General features: G+C 37.8%; 1 protein-coding gene across 6 annotated transcripts in view; it reads left to right on the forward strand.

The window, feature by feature from the left end:
- The window catches only part of PAK3 (p21 (RAC1) activated kinase 3), a 285,291-nt gene that overhangs the window by 199,528 nt on the left and 63,468 nt on the right, over positions 1–22,295 (forward strand). For 4 of the 6 annotated variants that reach the window (XM_045383866.3, XM_045383855.3, XM_074029472.1 and 1 more), the window contains 4 exons: positions 6,863–6,963; positions 11,282–11,326; positions 12,500–12,653; positions 17,357–17,394. In XM_045383866.3, coding sequence (XP_045239801.1) covers positions 6,863–6,963; positions 11,282–11,326; positions 12,500–12,653; positions 17,357–17,394 — 338 coding nt within the window. The remainder of the gene's footprint in view (positions 1–6,862; positions 6,964–11,281; positions 11,327–12,499; positions 12,654–17,356; positions 17,395–22,295) is intronic. The other 2 variants (XM_074029474.1, XM_074029473.1) reach the window with 1 other exon arrangement.

The following is a 22,295-nucleotide window of genomic DNA, read 5'->3' on the forward strand; positions in this document are numbered from 1 at the left end:
AAACAAAAGAAGAATTATTTCTTGTTTTAGATGGGGAAAAGCAGTTAATTAGATAATTAGTTAAATAATTAGGCTTGATTTTGAAAATATTTAGTGTGAGGGGTCTGTGAGGTACCTAAATAGAGGTGTTCAGTAGCCAGTTAACTACCTGGGGTTGGGGTGCAACACAGGTGTCAGGGCTGGAGGTATATATGGAGAATCACTAGTGTCAATGGGGATTGAAATCATGCATGTGGATGAGATGACCCAAGGGAAAAGTGTGTTGATGAGAAGAGATGAGGACCTAGGATAGCTCCTAATATTCCCCATAGTATTTAAAGAACTAACAGAAAGAAGCGCCTGCAAATGAGGCTGAGAAAGAAAACTGAGAAATGCAGAAATAGACTCTAGGAAAGAGTTGTATGAAAGAAGGTGGGGGAAATGTTAGCTTCAAGAAGTTCGTGGTCACAAATGTCAGTTTTGACTAAAGGTCCACACTTGTAGGGACAGAAAAGTAGCCACTGGTCAAGGAGGAGGCTAATTTGTGACTTTAGGGGAGCCATTACACTGGTTTGAGGAGTGAGAGCTAAGTAAATCTAGATTGCCTTTTCAAAAAGTTCAACCTAAAGAAGGAAAAGCTGAGACTATAACAGCTAGAGAAGTATGTGAAGAAGCAGAAGCATTTTAATTTTTAAGGACAACAGTGATCTCAGCATGTTTTTTAAGCCAAAAGAAAAGTGCCAGTAGAGACGGAGAGATTGAGGATACAAGAAGAAATAGAGCATAATTGGTGGATTCACTTTAGGTAGAAGGTGACAGCAGTGAGGCAGGAGAAGAGAAGAAGATGCTACTGATGGAGATAAATTCACAGGGGTGGGAGAGAAAGTGAAATCAAAGGAATTTTCAACTGAAATAAAGGAGTCCCTCCATTTATCTCGGTGAAGTAGAAGGAAGGTCACATGCTGAAAGTAAGGGAGGAGGGGGTAGAGCTGAAGTTACAGTGGAGTTCTGAATTTCTAGAATATTAGGTGTGGTGACTGGAAAGGGAAGTTGGCAAGGGGTGAGGAAACTATTGTCAAGCACCATTAATGACCCAACTATTATAAGCACCAACCAATATGCATGGCTGTATCATTTCCCTCCAGCAACTCTTGGCAGCCTTGACATAGAAGTGGAGAGCTTTCATAGTTGGATTCCATTAGGGAAGGGTTTCATAGGACAATTATAACAAGAAGTCAAAGAGTGAAATTTTCCAGAATCATAAGAGCAATTTACATGCTGGACCATAGAATCTCAGCCAGAAGGGAGCTGAGAAATTGGCCAAAAATGGAAGTGACTAGAATGATATTTGGAACACAAATCTGCTATTATTGTCCTGTTTCAATATTCCCCATTACCTTCTAGAAATTGAGGTCTCGTTGAGATCAAAGAACAAATAAAATAGGAGTAAGCACTTGAAACAATTAGCGGGTTAGCCAGATGAGAAGCTGAGCTCAGAGAATGAGGTAACAAGGTTGAATATTGCAGAGAAAGGGTTATTCTGGATAATAAAAAGATTTGGGGCAACTATGGTTCTCCACTCTGGCTGCATATTATCTCTGGAGTTTTAAAAATTCATTTGCCCAGGTTTCATCCCCAGAAATCCTGATAGAGTAGGTTATTGGTGGACTCTAGACATTGGTATTTTATGGAACTCTACAGGTTATTCTGATGTGCAACCCTGCTTGAGAACCAATGGTTTAAAAGATGGCCGTGGGAATGATTGCAGAAGTGGAAGGGAGGTAAAATTCATTAGAGTTGAGAGAGATCAAGGATCCGTAAGGAAAGGGTATGAAGGAGGTGTCCATTAATATCCTGTTTCACACAGTGGTGGCAGCACAGAATGTAGGAAGGAAGACTGGGAGCCAGAGTCCTCAATGGCAAACAATGCACTTGGCCAGGAGAACTAGGTGGTGATAATCTCAAAAGAGAGGATTTTGTAGGCAAGTGTAGAAGTACTGATCTCGAATCGTTTTGAGTGAAAAAGAGGAAGTCTGCCTTCTCCGTTCTCTCAGGCCTACAGGCTTGGGATGAGAAAGGGTGAGCAGCCTCCACCAGTCTTATCTAAGGAAGCGGTACCCTCATTGGATAGTAGGGTCTAAAGTCGTTGTTCTCAATCCCAGCTATGTAATAGAAATACCTGAGGAATTTTAAAAAACAAAGATGCCTAGGGCTACCCCAGACTAACTGAATCTGAATCTCTGGAGATGGCATCTCTCTCTCTTTTTTTAAGTTCTCAGATGAAAATGATGTACAGTGAAGTATGAAAACCTAAGGCAAGAGGTGAAGGAAGAGGTAGAAAATGTAGAAAAAAAAATGTTTCTGACAGGACAAACTCTTGCTGGTAAAAGAACTGCAGAACACTGGGGTGGGCATATAAAAGATGATAGGTGACTAGAGGGGCTTCTCATTCTTTATGAAGTAGCAGAATAGAGAAAGTTGTCGGGATGAGAGATTCTGGAGAAATTAGGTGGCCCTAGGAATTACAACTGGAACTCCCAGTAGATCTCAAGGCCAAATGCTGTTTGCAGTTTGTGGTCCAGGCAGCCATTTGTAGCCTTGTTCTGAGTTCCAATAGAATATGGGAGATACACTTAGAAAGTGATACTTTTTTGGACTTCTGCTCTCTGCAAATGTCAACCCAGAGAGCTGACCAGGTTGAGCCTTAAGATAAATGACAAATGCTCACAGAATTTTGCAGGGTGATACAGACATTTTAGTGTATCTAAAACAAAACAAAACAAAACAAAAACCGGTTCTCATCTAGGGTCTAGTTTATTGCTAAACACTTACTGAAAGCTAGAGGTTTTTTTTTTTTTTTTTTTTTTTTAATGCCACTGGGTAATAAATAGTTTAACTGTTGAAAACTTTGGTTCTGGAGACAAAGTGGGGACGTAGATTCAAATCCTGGCTCTGATATTTGCCACCTGTGTAACCCTGGGTATATGATTTAACCCCATCAAGTCTCGCTTTTCTCATCTATAAAACAAGAATAAGACCTACCTCATAAGACTGTTGTGGAGATTAAATGAGATAGCTTCAGACACTTGGCACGTGGTGAGTGTCCATTCATGATAGCTATTAAGTGTGCAGGTACAAACTAGTTGCAGGGGAATGTGAGAATAAATAAATTACACTCTTTACTGTCAATTATCTCAAATTTTAGATAGAGAGGTAGATATGTAAAAAATAATCCTATGCTGATGGTACCAAGCTCCAAGTATACACTGAGTAGTTCTATGGGAGCATGAAAGGACAGGCATTTAACTTTGTCTGCAGAGAGGAGATAGGAAAAGACTTGCCAAAGGAGAAAAAGCCCAAGAGTGAGTCTTTAAGAGTAAAGACTAATAGGAGTGATCCACATAAATTTGGGGGAAAGGGTAAGAAGTAAGACTTTCCAGGCCTAGGTATGGCATGTATAAAAGCTTGGAGGTATGAGAAAGCCTGGCAGCTTAGGGAGCATTGAATGTGTATAAGTAGTAGGGCCCATGGCAAGAATAGAGAAGCTGGAGTGGTAAACTAGGAACATATCATGCAGGCCCTTGGATATCATGGTAAGAAACATGAACTTTTAACTTACCGGTAATAGGGGACAGCATTTAAGCATCTTAAAGGCAAGAATGTTACTTAGGAGGCTGAGGCAGGAGAAACACTTGAACCCAGGAGGCAGAGTTTGCAGTGAGCCGAGATCATGCCACTGCACTCCAGCCTGGGCAACAGAGCGAGACTCCATCAAACAAACAAATAAACAACAACAACAACACCACCACACACACACAAAATACAAGAATGTGATCTAGCCACAGAGTAAAGAAATGAACGGAAGTGGATAAAATTGGAGGCAGTGACGCTAAGTGAGAAGTGCTGATGCCTTGGACTAAGATAATTATTTGTGGGGATGAAGATTCAACATTCAAGACCAGTTTAGGAGATAGAATATATAAAACTTGATGATCAATTAGCATAGAAATAAAGGAGTGAAAGACGACTCCCAGATTCTTGGTTTGGGCAGCTGGGCCACTGCTGGATTACTCAGGAGCCAGAGAAAGCATTTGTATATGGCATCTAGTAATGTGGAAACAGTTTAATTTTGAATATATAGCTTAAAAAAAGACTCAATCACCATAGGAACATCAGAACTTTTTCACTTCCTTAATTATTTATGCCTTAGTATTGTTTTTATTTGAATTGCATATTGCAGAGGAGGATTATAATTTTTTTTTCATTGCTCAGAGCTGCCTAAAGGAGGAGGAGCCTAAGGCCTTGCTTCTTCTTTAATCTGTGTGGTTAGTGGTATCATTTCACTGAGATAGGGAACACTAGAAGAGGAGCAAACTTGGGCTTCCTGCCTTTGTTATGTTTAGCCCTGAGTGAAGAAAATTGCATAGTCAGGCTGATAAGGGATTGGCAGTCAGGTGGCCTTCTAGGAGAACACCATTAAGCCAATTCTGCATATAACTCAGCCCAAGTGGAATGTTTAGTCAATTTGCTACTAACAGAAAAGTTGGGAGAGTTTATTTGCTGACAAGAGGGGCCATGAATTCAAGTTGATAGAAGGTTTGGAGGTACAGATTAAGGTAGGGGCTCTTAGCTTGGAGTCCAGGGGAATTATGAATTGTGAAAGTATATGTATATAGTACATTTTTATGGGCAGAAGTTCCATAGCTTTCTTCAGATTTTTCAGAAGATTGACCCCAAAAAGCTTACCAAGAGCTAGTTACTGTGAAGTGAATGAAACTGCTCCTTCAGAATTCCTGACTTGCCTGGAACCCTTCCAAGGCCCTGGGAGGGGCCCCGGTATATTTGTATTTGTAATTTTACAATGTTTTTTACTTAAAGGGAACCTTCCTCTCAAGTTACATAAAGTATTTGGTCCCCCAACATGTGGATCCACCCCTGCCAACCACAGATTAGGGAATTACCTGAGTTAGTATTTGGGAGTGGAGGCAATCCAATAGAGAAAGAAATGCAGAAGGCCAAAAACTGAACTAGCAAAGTCAAAAGCAATGACAATCAAAGAAAGAACGGTCACTGAGAAAGGAGGAATGCCAGGCCACATTGTCAAGGAAGTAAAAAGAGAAGTAGCTAGCCATGGCCAGCATGGATGGGACATCATGAAAGAGAAAAAGTAAGAAAATGATTACAGGAGTGGCGAGGACACCTTCAAAGGAGTGATGAGACCAGAGTGCCTTTCTGAACAAGTAAAAAATGGTAGTTGAACAAGTATAAATGTTAGCTATAGTTCACAAACATGCAAGGGAAGTAGGAGTACCAACAGAAAGCTCTAAACTTCACTATTGAGTTAGAATAATATTCATGAATAATGTAGGCTCACTATAAAAATGGAATCTGTACTGAGGGTAAGTTATATGGCATTTACGTAGTTTTTTCAAAATGAGTCCTAAATGTGCTCCATGGCCAGGCAAAGGCCTTGGGTGACTCTTGTTCCCCTGCTCCCAACCTTTATTTCCTGATCCTGTATATTTCCTCACACTAGTTCAGTTTTCATATTTCTGCCCCATATCTCTGTCTTGTGGCTGGAGATAAGGAACAGTGAGAGAGAGTGGAATGAGACAAGAAGTCATAAGAATAGCCTTTGAACATGAAAAGTTTTGAATTTAAAATTTATCACGGGTAACCCACAAAACCACTAATCAATATATGGTTGAGTGTTGTCTGTAATTCAGGCCAAGGCAACATCTATTTGAACCAGAATGTTCTAAATTGACCACCCTGGCAATTCTGAAGCTGATTGGTTTTAACTGAGTAAACCTGGTTCATGCTGACTTGCCCTGTATTAGGAGGGTGAGTACTATTTTTTTCAGTGTGAAATGTAGCCTCACCAGAGATACATGCTCAGATCTGCAAATAAGTGTGTTATGGAAGCTGCTAGATTCCATTTTAGAGTGTTTCCACAGTGACTTCTTCCTGGGAACTATTTCCAGATAGACTATAGTTCTCAACTTAGTTTATTCAGTGATTATATCTTTTTAGGCTTTTAAATTATGAGCTACTGATACATTTATTTATAAATATGTAACTATGAAAAATCTGGTACTTGAAAAACACAGTGATTTTTGAATGGCTGATATGATAAAATATAATGGAAACATGGAAAAATAACTACACACTAGAAAAACTAAACCAAGGAATGGCTTTAAGTTTTCTGAAAACTAAATAAAATTAATTCAGCAAAAAAAAAAAAAAAGCAGCAATTTGTAGCTTTTTACTAGCAAAGTGCTGGGTAGGAAATGATTGAAATATTTTTGATAATAAAAAAGGTTTGTAACATAATTGATTTGCAGTGATATTCTTGTTAATAGAAGAGTCTATTAAGATATGGTTAATAATATAAACATGTTAAATTAAATAAGTACCAACCACTTGATTATTAGCTATTGTTAACATAGAAACAATTCACAATATCTTTATCGAAAGCTGAAGTGGTTTTCTTTTCTGTTCGTTCTTTCTAATAGTATGCCTTAGCTTGACTTGTGTATGATGAATTTCTTCCTTAGTAAGTGGTATTTGATTCAACAAAGCCAGTTAAGCACAATATCCCTAGATACCTCCTGGTTACACTGGTAAAAGGCAGAAATCAGTTTGAATGAGAGAATTGTTTCAAATGAGTTTTGGAAATTTTGAATTATTTGGACATAACATTTGTCATCATACTCTTAGCTACTTCTGCAAATAATTGGATTTTCTGGAGTTAAGTGTTGTTAAAATTGCGTTGGAATCAATTGTCTTTCAACTTTGTAATTCTTTTGATGAACCTAATTGTACAACTTGTGGATGCCAAAACTATACCCCAAATAAATACATGTTAACATTTTGCCTTTAGCCAATAAGAAGAAGGAGAAAGAGCGCCCAGAGATCTCTCTTCCTTCAGACTTTGAGCATACGATTCATGTGGGGTTTGATGCAGTCACCGGGGAATTCACTGTAAGTAAGCTTCTTGTTTTGTTTTGTAAGCCACGAAAGAATTCCCTTGTGAAAATAGGTTTCAAGCAAGAATTGCCATGTCCCAAAATGTCAGACTTAATATTTTTGATGGTTCCAAATAAGATGGACATTGCCTAGGCAATCATAGATGGAAATAGAGGATGGCAACAGCATTGGCCGAATTATTTTGTCCATCTTTTAAAAAAGTTTGATCACTGTATAGTTTCAACTTGGTTGAAAATATTAACTAACCATGGCACAGAAATTGTACTCCTGGCAGAGAGACACTGCCTGAGCTTTTTCTTTATCAAGTGAACTGAATCAGAGAATCATCTACTCACCTTGGCCAGTGAAAATAATCCATAAAAATATTTCAGGCTTTACATTAAAACCTAGAATACCCAGCTCAGTTAACTACACTAACCAAGAATCTCTATGGAACTGACCTGCTTTTCCCTTTGATTTCAAGAACGTAGATTATTTTATAATTTTTAGTAGGTACATTTTGCAGATATTCAAAAAACAAACCTTATATTTCAAGAAGAAATTTTGATGGATATATCATGTATGTTCTAGTTGTTATGTGCATCTCTCTCCTCTCTCTCTAGATATCTCTCTCTAGAGATGTTATGCAATCCATAGTAAATACCGATGAGAATTCTCTGGATAGACCATAGCTATAGATCAAGACTTTTGCTGAATATTTGTAGTGCCCAAACAGCATAAGATCTCAGATCTATGAAATTTTATACTTTTTTTAAAAAAAGAACTGGTAACTTTTTTTTTTTTTTAGATCAATGAGGGAAAAGATGTGGCTATGGCTAGAAATATGTCCCCAGGAAGGTCAACTACCTTTTTCCATGCTATTAATGAACTCCATCAAAATGTACATTCTGAAATAAGGAGTAATTTTGAGGGCATTTCAAGAAAAATCTTTGATAGAGCCATCACTATCAATTCCTGTGCTGTTAAACCAGAGAGAAATTTACATATTAAGTAGTTGAGTTTTTTGTTTCATAGCATAGTAGTGAATAGACTGTGTTATATGATTAAGTGGAAAAAAAAGAAGGAACAAATTAATCTATGTGGAGAAGCAAACAATGTTGCTGAATTGACAGTCAAATTATCTTATTTTTTCAATTCTGGAAGTAAGTGATATGAGAATGGAAATGGAAACAGTAAACACCTTGGCCTGGTAAAGTGGTGTGAGCTGATTATTTCTGCGTTCTCGGTAGCAAGCAGAGGAGAACGTTAAGAAATATTTACACATAAAGTGGAGATAGGTAAGATTTAACCAATTTCATCATTAAAGTCAGAGACATTACTCAAATGGCTTTGAGTTTGAACCTAGTCTTTACTATATTTGCAGAATATTCTCTTAGCCACACTTAGATACTCCAGCCTTGCTATTACCACTACCACCACCATCATCACCACCAGAAAAAAAGTAATTTGTATAACCTGAAAAACTTTATATTTTTTAAAAATTATACAAATATTTTAACTATTTTTGCTGACACTTGAAACAAGAAAATCCCTTAAACTTTATAAAGGTTTTGCCTAATAACTCTTCCCTTTTTTATTAATTTTTCCAGCTTTGACATTTTAATGTTCTCTGTGCTTTTCCTCATTTAAACTACTCTTGCGTTTTATTGTTGTCATTCACTATTTTTCTTTTTTCTTCCTTTTTGTTTTCTGATGTGAAAATTTTCTCATCCAGTTATCCCATGTGACATTCTAGTTGCTTTCCAATATTTTATTCTTTCCACTTTTCAAACTTACTTGTCATCTTATTATACAGTATCTCTCTCTCTAGCTCTTTCATTTATCTTTCTGGATTCTGAATGGAAATGAAAGAAAGTAAATCACCACCATCTTGCTAACTGCAGCACCAGTCATTTTCATTTTGCTGTCAATTAGAACCCAAAGAACCCAAAGTGATAGGCTATCTTTCCAATGATGAAAAACAGTTGGATTCAGCCAAACCATATGAAACAAATACCCCTCTCCCCACTAAAAATATCCCCAATTTGAAATAAGATAGCCGTTTGGAAATATTCCATTGTTATGAATCCATTGAATATATAGATAGACATAGGCTAAATTTGGTAAATGGAAATACTTTATTGTCATCTTGATGATCTTTTGTAACTACTTGTTCATACATTATTTTTAAAGATGCCAAATTCTGCCCTTTTTGGTACTTTTTTAACCTGTGGTTTACATTTACTATATTATTATGTTTATTAAATTTAAACATGCCAAATTATAAAAAGCTTTTAAGAAAGTGTTTTTATTGGTAGGATTTAGAATTGGGTCCTAATTGTCAATGCACCACTAATTTATTGCGTGTTGGGAGGGGATCATATTGTTAAGTTTGATTATCGTGGTTGTTTAGGTTGAATTTTGTGCAATTTGCTGAACTATCTAATCCAGTTGTCTTACAAGGGCTTGTTATTTTGAATATTTGGACACTGATTTGCTGTGTTGCTTGGTGATTACTCTCTGGCTAATTGGCCCATATGACCTTGTTTGTATACCTGGTCATACACTTGGACCCTGAAGCTAAACGTAGGTTGGGAGGTGAGATTTTTGGTATTCAATGATTACAGGTCCTTACCCTTTATATTGCCATTTTTGTCCCAAATACTTCAGAACTCCCCTTTCCAGACCTCTAGACCTGTGACGGTCGCTTCAAGTCAATCAGAGGGAAAAATGGTATGAGTGATATAAATTATCATTTCTTATGATAAGATAAATGCTTGGCTTGTTATATCATGCTGCCATTCTCCTGGGCTACACTGGACAACCCCCAGCTTGATGTACTTCTAGTTGGTATCATATACACAGTCAGGCATTGATATGTGCTCCTGCTTCTGATGCTCAAACTCTTAGGTCTTCATTAGCTGTCTGACTTTTGGGATTAGTTTCTCAATGTGGCATAATGAGATGGCTTTATGACTATGTGCCTTTGTGGCATACATTCAAACTTGAATGTCAGGTTTTATTGATAATTGGGTTTGTCTCAACTTAGAAAAAAGAAATGTCAGCAGTATAGTCAAAATTATGTCAGCAGTGTAGTCATGTGGTAAGTATAGTTGTCTGGAGGATTTTTTGCTATTGACAGCATTTTTTCCTGCTGTCTAGTGATCATAAGACTATTTATCACAAAAGCTTAGAAGTGCCATGGGAATGTATAATAACTGCAAATATTCTAATGATTATGGTAATGATTACGCCAGTAACGTCTGCTCTAGTGGTAATGTGCAATGCATACCTCAATTTGTAACACTTAATAACTCCTTTGGCCATTACGGTATTAACCAAATGCTATTAATTGCACTTAGAATCAGAACTGGGATAATGCATGGGCTCCTGAGTTCAAATTTTTGGCTTAAGGCTTTAGCATCTAGCCGCGTGAAAAATGCATGTAAAAGTGTCATTTCACTGTGCTTGGAGTAACCCCAAATACCAGGAATCAAGGACATATATCCAAAATCAAGCCAGTTGGGTCAAGCATGTTTCTGTAGCATTTGAGAGATCTTTATTTAGGCAAAGCTGTTACCTTATATCTTGTCTTATTTTGTGGGAAGTGGGATTTTAGAACTGCAGTACTAAAATGGAAATTATATATATATGGTTTGAAATGGAACGGTTTCCCTTTCCCTAGTCTAAATATCTAAGAAACTTAAAATATAGAGTCTGGCTGTGTGGGAATGTTCTTTACCTAGTTTTCTCTAAGCCAGCCATGACTTTAGCTACAAAGTGAAAAAGAATCACATCAATGAGAATAAAATTCAGTGTTTCCATACAGCCATCCTTTGAATTTTAGCCACATACACACTTTTGAAACTAAAATTGGTTAACCAGAATTGGGAACTGAAATTTGTAAGTTTCTCACATGGCCATTGGCTACCTGTGGTCACCCAATTATAAAAAACAACTTACAAACTATTGTCAAAGCTTTTCATGATACCATCCTTCTTGCCTCCAAATTCATATTTCTGCCTTTTAATAATTTCTCCAATCATTTAATGGTAATTCTTATTAATACATATTTATGGAGGAAGCATCTTGCCAAAAGTGGGATTATACATCCAAACTTTGGAACATTGTCATTTTCTCTGTTCTCTTAAATCTGTTGTCCTGTAGCCTGTCCTGTCCCTGATTTAGTTAAAACCTCCCTATTTTCATAACCGCCCCACTTTAGAAGGGACTCCCCCCATTCAGACCCATTGATTTCATCTCCTCCCACCTTCTAAGTTGTCCCACATTCTGTTTTAACTTTCTTTTCTTTCTTTATTTACGTCCATTACAGCCAGATCTCTATGGCTCACAGATGTGCCCAGGGAAGCTCCCAGAGGTGCGTCACAGGCCCAAAAGAAGCTTGCATCAAAGTGCTTCTTTGAGATGTCATAGCACTGCAGCAGCAGGTTCATGTGTGTGCAGTAGAGTTGTTGCTTGGCTTATCTCACTTTTTTTGTTGTCATTCCCAAACTCTGGAGGCCCACGTCACACATTGTTTTGCCGAGACTTCATAGGACAAAGCCACATAAATTGTGTCTGGATGCACTTCAGGAATAGTGTGTCTGTTTCTCTCTCCAAGTTTCTCTTGGAGGTTGGATAATTATGAAATTGAGACTTCTGTAGGCTGAACATGTAGGAAAGAATGTTGAATGCTCAATGCAAAGCTAACCTCTAATTTTTGCAATTCTCCTTGGTTATATTTCCAAATACTCCCTCCTCTCTGCTCTAAATGCTTCAGATTATTATAAATTCTCACAAGGCTTTGGTGTGGTTTTCATAGTCCCCAGGTTCTATGTGGCCTAAAAATGAAGTGAGGAGGAAGGGAGAGAGAGAGGAGAGGAGAAGGAGGGCATGCCCTGGAGAAAGCTGCAGGGAAAATGCCCAAAGCAGCATTAATGTTACTGTTTAGCATCTCAGTGGTTCTTGCTCCTCCACAATTCTATTTTTTTCTCCTACCGACCTGACTTTATAGTAAAGCTCTAGACCCAAAAAATTACATTTTGTAATCATGAAGTATAACCTGACCAAGGGTGATCCTTTCCTTTTATTCTAAAATATATTCTGATTACAACATGACCAGAAACAGCTTATGTTATTCCAGTCATAAAACCCATTGATCTGCACTTTACTATGCTGTGCACAAATTTAGAGAAGTCTTGCTATGTCTGCCCTGAGTCGCCAGAAAAAAAATAAGCTAAGCCGTAAACATCATTTCATGGATGAGCAGAGTCAATATGGAGGTGATTTTCATGCGCTTTTTTTTTTCTATCACAGTCATACTCCCACCCACCCTTTTTAAGTTGGATCCTAGTTTTACCTATGTGTTTTAATTAGAGAAGAGAATGATTGCATTATTAAGTTACTAACTTTAAATCTAGAATGTAACTTCAGTTTCCCAAGTGTAATCCTACAGGTAGCATGGGCTTCTTGGTGAAGAACTTTACTGGAACATAAAAGTGCTGCTGCAGAATGTTCTGAGCCACCATTCTTTCCCTTTGGTTGTCCACAGGGAATTCCCGAGCAATGGGCACGATTACTCCAAACCTCCAACATAACAAAATTGGAACAGAAGAAGAACCCCCAAGCTGTTCTAGATGTTCTCAAATTCTATGATTCCAAAGAAACAGTCAACAACCAGAAATACATGAGCTTTACATCAGGAGGTAAGAGGAAGTCTGTGGTATCAAAGGTGAAGAAGTAATTTCAATCTCAGAGCGTGATGTTGAGAACAAAATGTCTGTGGGACATTTGAAGTCAGTTCTAGTACCTTCTTCAAATGCCATCAACATAAGGAAACCAAAAAATGAGTCAGAATTTGAGGTTGATGTTAAGTTATATAACTCAAGTATTTTTAGAATCAAAATAAGGTAATTATTTATTGAAGTAGTAGTTGTGAGCTTGAATTGGTAGTGACAATTGTTGTCTCTTTACTGTCATAAACACACTCAGTCATTTATCGAGCTTTGTGATATGTTCATTAAGTAAGAGTTGCATGCATGAAACCATGGTCTCTGGAAATTTATTTTGTCCCTTAGATTCATTGATTTGCAGCATGATGACACAGCACACATTTTGTTTGGTGTCAGGTTATTTTGATAAGACCCCCAAATCAGACCGAAAAGAGAAAACTATATCTCACTATGTTTAGAAATTGAAATATCCATGTTATTGCCAAATCTTGACCTCATTTGCTAGTGTGTAGATTTAGTCTTTGTTTGGAGCTTTGATGTTCAAATTTGCACTATAAGCAACTGTATTGGTCCATTTTCATGCTGCTGGTAAAGACATGTCCAAGACTGGGAAGGAAAAGAGGTTTAATTGGACTTACAGTTCCACTTGACTGGGGAGACCTCAGAATCATGGTGGGAAGTGAAAGGCACTTCTTACATGACAGCAGCAAGAGAATATGAGAAGGAAAAAAAAGTGAAGAACCCCGATAAACCCATCAGATCTCATGAGACTTATTCAGTTTCATGAGAATACCATGGGAAAGACCAGCCCTCATGATTCAATTACCTCTCCCTGGGTCCCTCCCATAACATGTGGGAATTCTGGGATATACAATTCAAGTTGAGATTTGGGTGGGGACACAGCCAAACCATATCATTTTGCCCCTGGCCCCTCCAAATCTCATGCCCTCACATTTCAAAACCAATCACGCCTTCCCAACAGTCCCCCAAAGTCTTAACTCATTTCAGCATTAACCCAAAAGTCCACAGTCCAAAGTCTCATCTTAGACAAAGCAAGTCCCTTTTGCCTATGAGCCTGTAAAATCAAAAGCAAGCTCGTTACTTCCTAGATACAATAGGGGTACAGGCATTTGGTGAATACAGCCGTTCCAAATGGGAGAAATTGGCAAAAACAAAGGGATTACAGGGCCCATGCAAGTCCAAAATCCAGCGGGGCAGTCAAATCTTAAAGCTCCAAAATGATCTCCTTTGACTCCAGGTCATGCTGATGCAAGTGGTGGATTCCCATGGTCTTGGGCAGCTCCACCCCTGTAACTCTGCAGGTTCCAGCCTCCCTCCCAGCTGCTTTCACAGGCTGCTGTTGAGTGTCTGTGGCTTTTCCAGGTGCATGGTGTAAGCTTTCAGTGAATCTACCATTCTGGGGTCTGGAGGATGGTGGCCCTCTTCTCACAGCTCCACTAGGCAGTGCCCTAGTACGGACTCTGTGTGTGGGCTCTGACCCCATATTTCCCTTTCGCACTGCCCTAGCAGAGGTTCTCCATGAGGGCCCCAACCCTGCAGTAAACTTTTGCCTGAGCATCCAGGCATTTCCGTACATCGTCTGAAATCTAGGTGTATGTTCCCAAACCTCAATTCTTGACTTCTGTGCATGTGCAGGCTCAACACCACGTGGAAGCTGCCAAGGCTTGGGGATTCCACCCTCTGAAGTCACAGCCTGAGCTGTGTGTTGGCCCCTTTCAGATAAAGCTGGATTAGCTAGGACACAGGGCACCAAGCCCCAAGCTGTACACAGTACAGGGACCCTGGAGCTGGCCCACAAACCACTTTTTCCTCCTGGGCCTATGGGCCTGTAATGGGAGGGGCTGCCGTGAAGTTCTCTGACATGGACTGGAGACATTTTCCCCATGGTCTTGGGGATTAACATTAGGCTCCTTGCTACTTATGCAAATTTCTGCAACCGGCTTGAATTTCTTCCCAGAAAATGAGTTTTTATTTTCTATCACATAGTCGGGCTGCACATTTTCCAAACTTTTATGCTCTGTTTCCCTTATAAAACTGAATGCCTTTAACAATACCCAAGTTACTTCTTGAATGCTTTGCTACTTAGAAATTTATTCCACCAGATATCCTAAATCATCTCTCTCAAGTTCAAAGTTCCACAAATCTCTAGGACAGGGGCAAAATGCCACCAGTGTCTTTGCTAAAACATAACAAGAGTCACCTTTGCTCCAGTTCCCAAAAGTTCCTCATCTCCATCTGAGACTACCTCAGCCTGAATTTTATTGTCCATATTGCTATCAGCATTTTGGACAAAGTCATTCAACAAACCTCTACGAAGTTCCAAATTCCCCACATTTTTCTGTCTTCTTCTGAGCCCTTTCAAACTGTTCCAATCTCTGCCTGTTACCCAGTTCCAAAGTCACTTCCACATTATTGGGTATCTTTTTAGCAACGCCCCACTCTACTGGTACCAATTTACTGTATTAGTCCATTTTCCGGCTGCTGATAAAGACATACCTAAGACTGGGAATAAAAAGGGGTTTAATTGGACTTACAGTTCCACATGGCTGGGAAGGCCTCAGAAGCATGGTGGGAGGCAAAAGGCATTTCTTACATGGCAGCAGCAAGAGAAAATGAGAAAGAATCAAAAAGCAGAAACCCGTGATAAACCCATCAGATCTTGTGAGACCGGCCCCCATGATTCAATTACCTCCCACTGGGTCCCTCCCACAACACTTGGGAATTCTGGGAGATAGAATTCAAGTTGAGATTTGGGTGGGGACACAGGCAAGCCATATCAGCAACTGAAATATATATACCAAATAATACTTTCACATTTTGAGATAGATGATTTGAGTTCTCTCTCTACAATAATTTATTAACTTATTATTTAACATCTAAAGAATGAAGGGAGTATTATCATTAGTACTCCAGCTATAAAGAGCCCCTACCTCTTGGCACTGGATTTAGTATAAGCAGGCTTTAAGTTTCTTTGAGAATGATCCAAGGATACCCTTGGAAGGGGAAGAGTGTCTGATTTGGCCATATCAAATATCAAAGCCCAAACTGCTAAACTGGACTTTCTTAAAATGAGAAGATTGCTTAACTGCTGTTATTCAGTGTTGAAAACCTAAAAAGAAAGCCATCAAGGAAAACTTTTTACTATATTTAAGCTTCTACATAGAATAAAATATCTAAGAGATCCTGGTGACATATCAAAAAATGTTTCATGTGAGAAAATCAAGAGCTGTGCTCCAAGTTAGACCCATAGGCAACCAGAACTGAAAATGTATTCAAGAAATCATTTCTTTTTTTTTTTTTTTTTTTTTTTTTTTTTTTTTTTTTTTTTTTTTTTTTTAATTTATTTATTATTATTATACTTTAAGTTGTAGGGTACATGTGCATAACGTGCAGGTTTGTTACATATGTATACTTGTGCCATGTTGCTGTGCTGCACCCATCAAAAAAAAAAAAAAAAAAAAAAAAAAAAAAAAAAAAAGAAATCATTTCACTGTAACCATGAATACACTTTAGAGTATCAGAGTTTGTTCTTTACTCCAAATAGCCATTGCTGTTTAACACTTAGTTTTATATGCCAAATTTCTCTCAACTTACAAAGATGAAATCCTGAAAACTATATTAAAACTGTATAATTGTACTGTACTGAAGGCTGAGTGTACCTCATCATAGGTTTTCTGAATGCTTTGGTATTGGGACTGACTAATTGCACAGGAGAAGAGGAGGAGAAGACGGAGATAGCACAGGAAGGTGGAAAGAAGGAATGGAAAGGAGGTAGGGAAAGAGGAAAGTGGGAAAAATCCTAGATATAGAGTAGTTCCCCACTTACTCACGTGGAATATGTTCTAAGACCTCCAGTGGATGCCTGGAACCATGGATAGTACTGAACCTTATGTATACCATGTTTTTTGTCTATACCTGCTTACCTATGATAAAGTTATAAATTAAGCACAGTAAGAGATAAACAACAATAACTAATAATAAAATAGAACAATTATAGCAATATGCCAGCATCACTACTTTTGCTCTTTGGGGCCATTATGAAGTAAAATAAGGGGTATATGACTACAGGCACTGTGATAGCTCCACAGTTGTTCTGATAACCAAACTGGCTATTAAGTGACTAGTAGGCTGGTAGTGTAAACAGAGTGGGTACACTGGACAAAGGGATGATTCATGTTTCAGGTGGAATGGAGCAGGACAGCATGATATTTTATCATACTCAGAATGGCATGCAGTTTGAAACTCATGAATTGGTTATTTCTGCAATTTTTGATTTAATGTTTTTGAATCACAGTTGACCACAGGTAGCTGAAACCACAAAAAGTGAAACTTCAGATAAGGGGGACTACTATAGATGTATAGAATCATATAAGTTAAGAGTAGGTAATCTTGTCATTCTTCCATATAAATGAGATTCACCAGAGGCCTTCATTAATGTCTGTAAAATGACCTAGTAAGAATATGGTGAGGATGTAATGGTGTGAGCTATTTTAAGAAAAGCTATGTCGTTAGTCATAATATCGAGTTAATACTAAATTGGAACATTTCCTTCTAGTTGAAATCATGCAGTTTTTTCATTTTTATTTTTCTGGTGTGGTCTCTGAATGAAACAGTCTTTGTGAAACAAAAGTAACCTCTCTATTCTCACTTTTCAGATAAAAGTGCACATGGATACATAGCAGCCCATCCTTCGGTAAGTGAAAAATTGAAAACCGTTTCACATGATGGGTGTTTCCAAAGATTCAAGAGAATATAACTGCATAGATCCAGGTTTTAGATATAGAGTCTTTTAAAAACAGTTTTAAGGTATAATTCAGTTATATAAAATTCACCTATTTTCAGGTAAACAGTTCAATGAGTTTTGGTAAATATATATACCTGTGCTACCATCACCACAACTGAGTTTTAGAACATGTCCATCACCCCAGTAAAATCCTTCGTACCGGCTTACAGTTAACTCCACTCACCCCACCCTAGTCACAGGCAAGAACTAATATAGATTTTGCCTTTATGGATTTGGCTTTCTGGACATTTCATGTAAATGAAATAATACAGCATGTGACTTTTGGGGATTGGCTTTTTTTACTCAGTTTAATTCCTTTAAGATTAATCCAAGTTATTGTGTATATCAATAATTTGTGTTCCTTTTTATCTCTGAGTATTCCACGGTATGATTGTACCACTGTTTGTTTAACCATTCATACATCGAAGTCTCTCTAGAAAATTTTCAGTTGCTAGCTATTACAAATAAAGCTACTGGGAACATTCTTGTACAGGGTTTTTATGTGAACAATGTTTCCGTTTCTCTTACATGTAGAACTTTGAGAATAATAATCATGTTAATAAAAATTTCTCTCAACACCTACAGTGTACACTTACAATACAAACTGTAAGATAATTTTATTTTTATAAGTACTTAATCTTTCCTACAGCCCAATTAAGTAAGTCTCACCATTGTCCCCATTTTACAGATGAGGAAACTGAGGTTTTGAGAAATTAAATAGCTTCTCTAAGGTTATAACAGTATAAGTTTTGTATGTCACTTGTTCCAACAAACCGAGGTACAGTGAGGGAAGTGACTTTGTCCAAAGTCGCATAGATAATTTTTATCAGAGAAGTGACTAGAAAATAAGTAACCTAGTTGTTGAAAGTGCTATAGTATCTGAAAGAGTATTTGAACACATTAGACAGAAAATGATCTCAGATATTCTGATAGAAATTACTTCCTGCCTCATTTGCTTTTTTAGGGGTGAAATAATTTGCATTACTGAAAATCTCCTAACCATTTATTCAAACAGTCATGGATGGCCAAGCTGATTCTTCTTCCTTTTATAGCAGACAAATGCCTTTTATAGTGGACAGATGTCTGCTTGACATAACCCTAGGTAGCCAGTATGACACCAGTAGATCTTCTTTAGTTGTAAAGAGTAAAGGTTCTGAAATGTTATGTCAGCTTCTCAAAAATTAAAGATGGTATTAACCATATGATCTAGCTATTCCACTTCTGGGTATATACCCATAATTGAATGCAGGATCTCCAAGAGATATTTATACACCCACATTCATTGCAGCAATATTCACCGTAGGCAAATGGTGGAAGCAACCCAAGTGTCCATCAACAGATGAAGGGGTAAACAAAAGATGGTATGTATAAACAGTAGAATATTATTAAGCCTTAAAAAGAAGACAATTCTGACACATGTTACAACATGGATGAACCAGGAAAACATTATGCTAAATGAAATAAGCCAGTCACAAAAGGGTATATACTATATGATTCCACATATACGAGGTACCTAAAGGAGTCAAATTCATAGAGACAGAAAGTAGAATACTAGTTGCCAGGAGCTGGGAGCAGGGGGAGTGGGGAGTTGTTTAATGGTACAGAGTTTCAGTTTTACAAGATGAAAAGAGTTATGGAGATGAATGGCTTTGATCATTATACAACAATATCCTCAACAGTACTGAAATGTATACCTAAAAATGGTTAAGATGGTAAATTTTATGTTATATATATTTTACTACAATTAAGAATAAAATGAAAAAAGAAAGAGTGTAGGCTCTGGATGTAGGTATTTAATCTGATTTCGCTATTTACTAAGTATGTGACATTGGGAAAGTAGCTTAGCTTCTCTGAGCTTCTTTCCTCAGCTTTAAGAGGGAATAATAATAGTACTTACCTCCTAGGTCTTGTGTGAATATTAAATGTGATAATGCATATAAAGTACTTAATATAGTACCTAGCACATAATATGTATTTATTAAATGTAAACTACTGTTATTTTTACATGACAAAAGAGGAAAAACTCACTCTTTTCACACATGAAACTTGTACTTGCGCTTTGCTCGGATTCCCCAAAACAGAACAGAATATGGCCTTCTCATCTGACTGGCCATTTCCTCTTTTCCTCCATCTTTGCCATGATAGCTTCCTGGGCCACAATGAAAACAACATGTGAAGGGAGGCAATAGAAAAATGAGAAGGACAAAAATGACAACCCTCCATGATAACACATACTTTACCTGCTTTGATTTCATTAATGTCATGCTTGTGCAATCTTGACTGGGTATTCTGGCAAAAAAAAAAAAATACTTTTTTTTTTTTTTAGGTTGGTCGGTTATTTGAAACACCAACTTTCTGGGATAGCCTGTGTATTGGTTTTTGTTTTCTCCTGAGATATTAACTGTTTCTTTTGAGATTGGTTCTATTGGTTTTGCTTGTAGAATTAAAACGAAGTCTATATTATGGCTAAAATATTCCATTAAGTTAGAAAAAAATGATGATCTCACTGTCTGGAGATAAAACAAATAGATATTTACCTATTTAACATATATTTACCAACTGTCTCCTTATAAGCTCTAGGAAGTTTGGCTATCAGGCTGGTAGGGGAAGGTAAACATGGACATAAAGAAGTACAAAACAATATGGATAGTGGCCGAGTACAGTGGCTCATGCCTGTAATCCCAGCACTGTGGGAGGTTCAGGTGGACAGATTCTTGAGCCTAGGAGAGCAAACTGGGTAACATGGTAAAACCCTGTCTCTACAAATAATACAAAAATTACCTGGGCATGTTGGTGCACACCTGTAGTCCCAACTACTTTGGAGGCTGAGGTGGGAGGATCGCTTGAGCCCTGGAGGTGGAGGCTGCAGTGAGCCTTGATTCTGTCACTGGACTCCAGCCTGAGTGACAGAGCAAAACCCTGTCTCAAAAAAAAAAAAAAAAACCAACAATATGGATAGTATTACATGTCATAAAATATGTCGACATGCTATGAGATTTCAAAGAAAGTAGATTGTTTCAACTGGGGAGGGAAAGGGAAGCAGGCCCTTGTCTCCAAGGGCTGAAGCTCAGTGTCTGGTACCAAATAGATACTTGGTATGTATTTGTTGAATGTTAAGTTAGAAAATGCTTCATATAAAAGTTGGCATTTGAGCTAGATCTTAAAGATCAGATGAGATTTCGATCTGTGAAGATGGGAAGGGCATTTTAAGTAAAAAGAAAAGCATAAGAAAGGGTATGTTGGTGAGTAGAGCAAGGAAACAAAGAATATGGGGTTGAATGAAGACTGAGATGCAAGAAAGGGAATCAGGAAATAAGTCTTGAAGGTTAAGGTGGAACCGAATCATACAGGCCCTTAAATGGTATTCCAAGGAATCTGGCTTTCCAGTATTCAGTGGGAAGCTTTTGAAGTGTTTTGGAGCAGGAGGGTTAAGTGATTAACACTTAGACCTTGGGAAGAGTAATCTGACAGCAAATGTCCAGAATGAATTAAGGACAAATGGTGAGACTGGATGAAGGGACACTAGTAGGGAGAATATTGCAAGCATCCAGGTAATCAGAGCCAGAAATGAGGTAGTAACAGCAGGAATGGGAAGATTACATTCAATTTCTAGAGGTATTTAGATTATTAATTGGATGTTGGAGGGAAGAGTGAGGTCAAAGATGAACGCAGGCTTAAACTGATAGCTGGTGGGTAAAAAGATAATGATGCTGTCTTTGAGGAGAAGCCGATTTCTGTGGGAAGATGCTGAGTTCCTTATTAGACAGTTTGAGTTTGAAGGGCTGGCAGGACTTTCAGGTGAAGATAATGGATTGATGGCTTGATGAAGGCTAGGTTTCTATTGATTGAATGAACTGAATTGGACCCCGACATTCTATTTGAATGGATAACTGCACCTTATGTTTTCCTTATAGTTTTAGAAGAGAGTATGCTTCGCAATGTGTATGTCTTTTTGCATCATAAAAACTCCCAATAGATCTGGCTGTCTACAAAATCTAATTTAATGGGTCTGACAAACCCTTGTAGACATAGCCTGAACTGATCACAAGTTTTGCATCCTTTAGTAGCCTGGGTGAGAATTAAAACAGAAGCAATGTTGTATTCTCTAAATGTTTTAAACTCATGATTCTGTAATTAATGTTGAACTCAGGGAGAGATGTCATAGTCATATAACACCTGCTTTACTGCTTATTTGTATTAGCTTCTTTGATATTAGTGTATTCAATTTCAAATACTGTTCAGGCCCCTACTCTTTAATTTGAGGCTAATTTTAAAATTTCATATTTTTGTTGTACTGTTGAAAATAAAATGACATATTTAGAATCCTAAGTTAGTATTCCAAGTGGAAGGTAACAGCAATAATATGTCATTATTGTGTTGTCATATTGAATGTGCCATTATCTGTGCTTAGAGCAACTGGGTGTGCAGTTGACAGATTGCTCTTTTGTGATTTGCAGTACTGGCTAATTTTTTTTTAACGTAGTTTAATTCCTTTACTTCAGTGTGCATCAGAATTTCCTGGGGATTCTGTTAAATTGAGGATTCCAGGGCTCCACTTCCAGAGTAGATCTGGAGTAGAAACCTAAAATCTACATTCTAAACAATCACCAGAAGTGGCCCCCAAACAACATTTTATATTGTCTAAAGCCTCTAAGTTCCTTACCTCTAAGTTCTTTGGCCTTGAAAAATTAAGCTCAGAGAAAAGGGAATTTCCTAGGTTCTCTACTGGTGTGTACATACTCTAGCTGGTGTATTCTCTAAAGCAATGTTCAGAACTTGGAGTTCATGGGTGGGCTTCAGATCTATGAACT

The sequence above is a fragment of the Macaca fascicularis genome, chromosome X, assembly GCF_037993035.2.
Source record: "Macaca fascicularis isolate 582-1 chromosome X, T2T-MFA8v1.1".
Taxonomy (NCBI): Eukaryota; Metazoa; Chordata; class Mammalia; order Primates; family Cercopithecidae; genus Macaca; species Macaca fascicularis.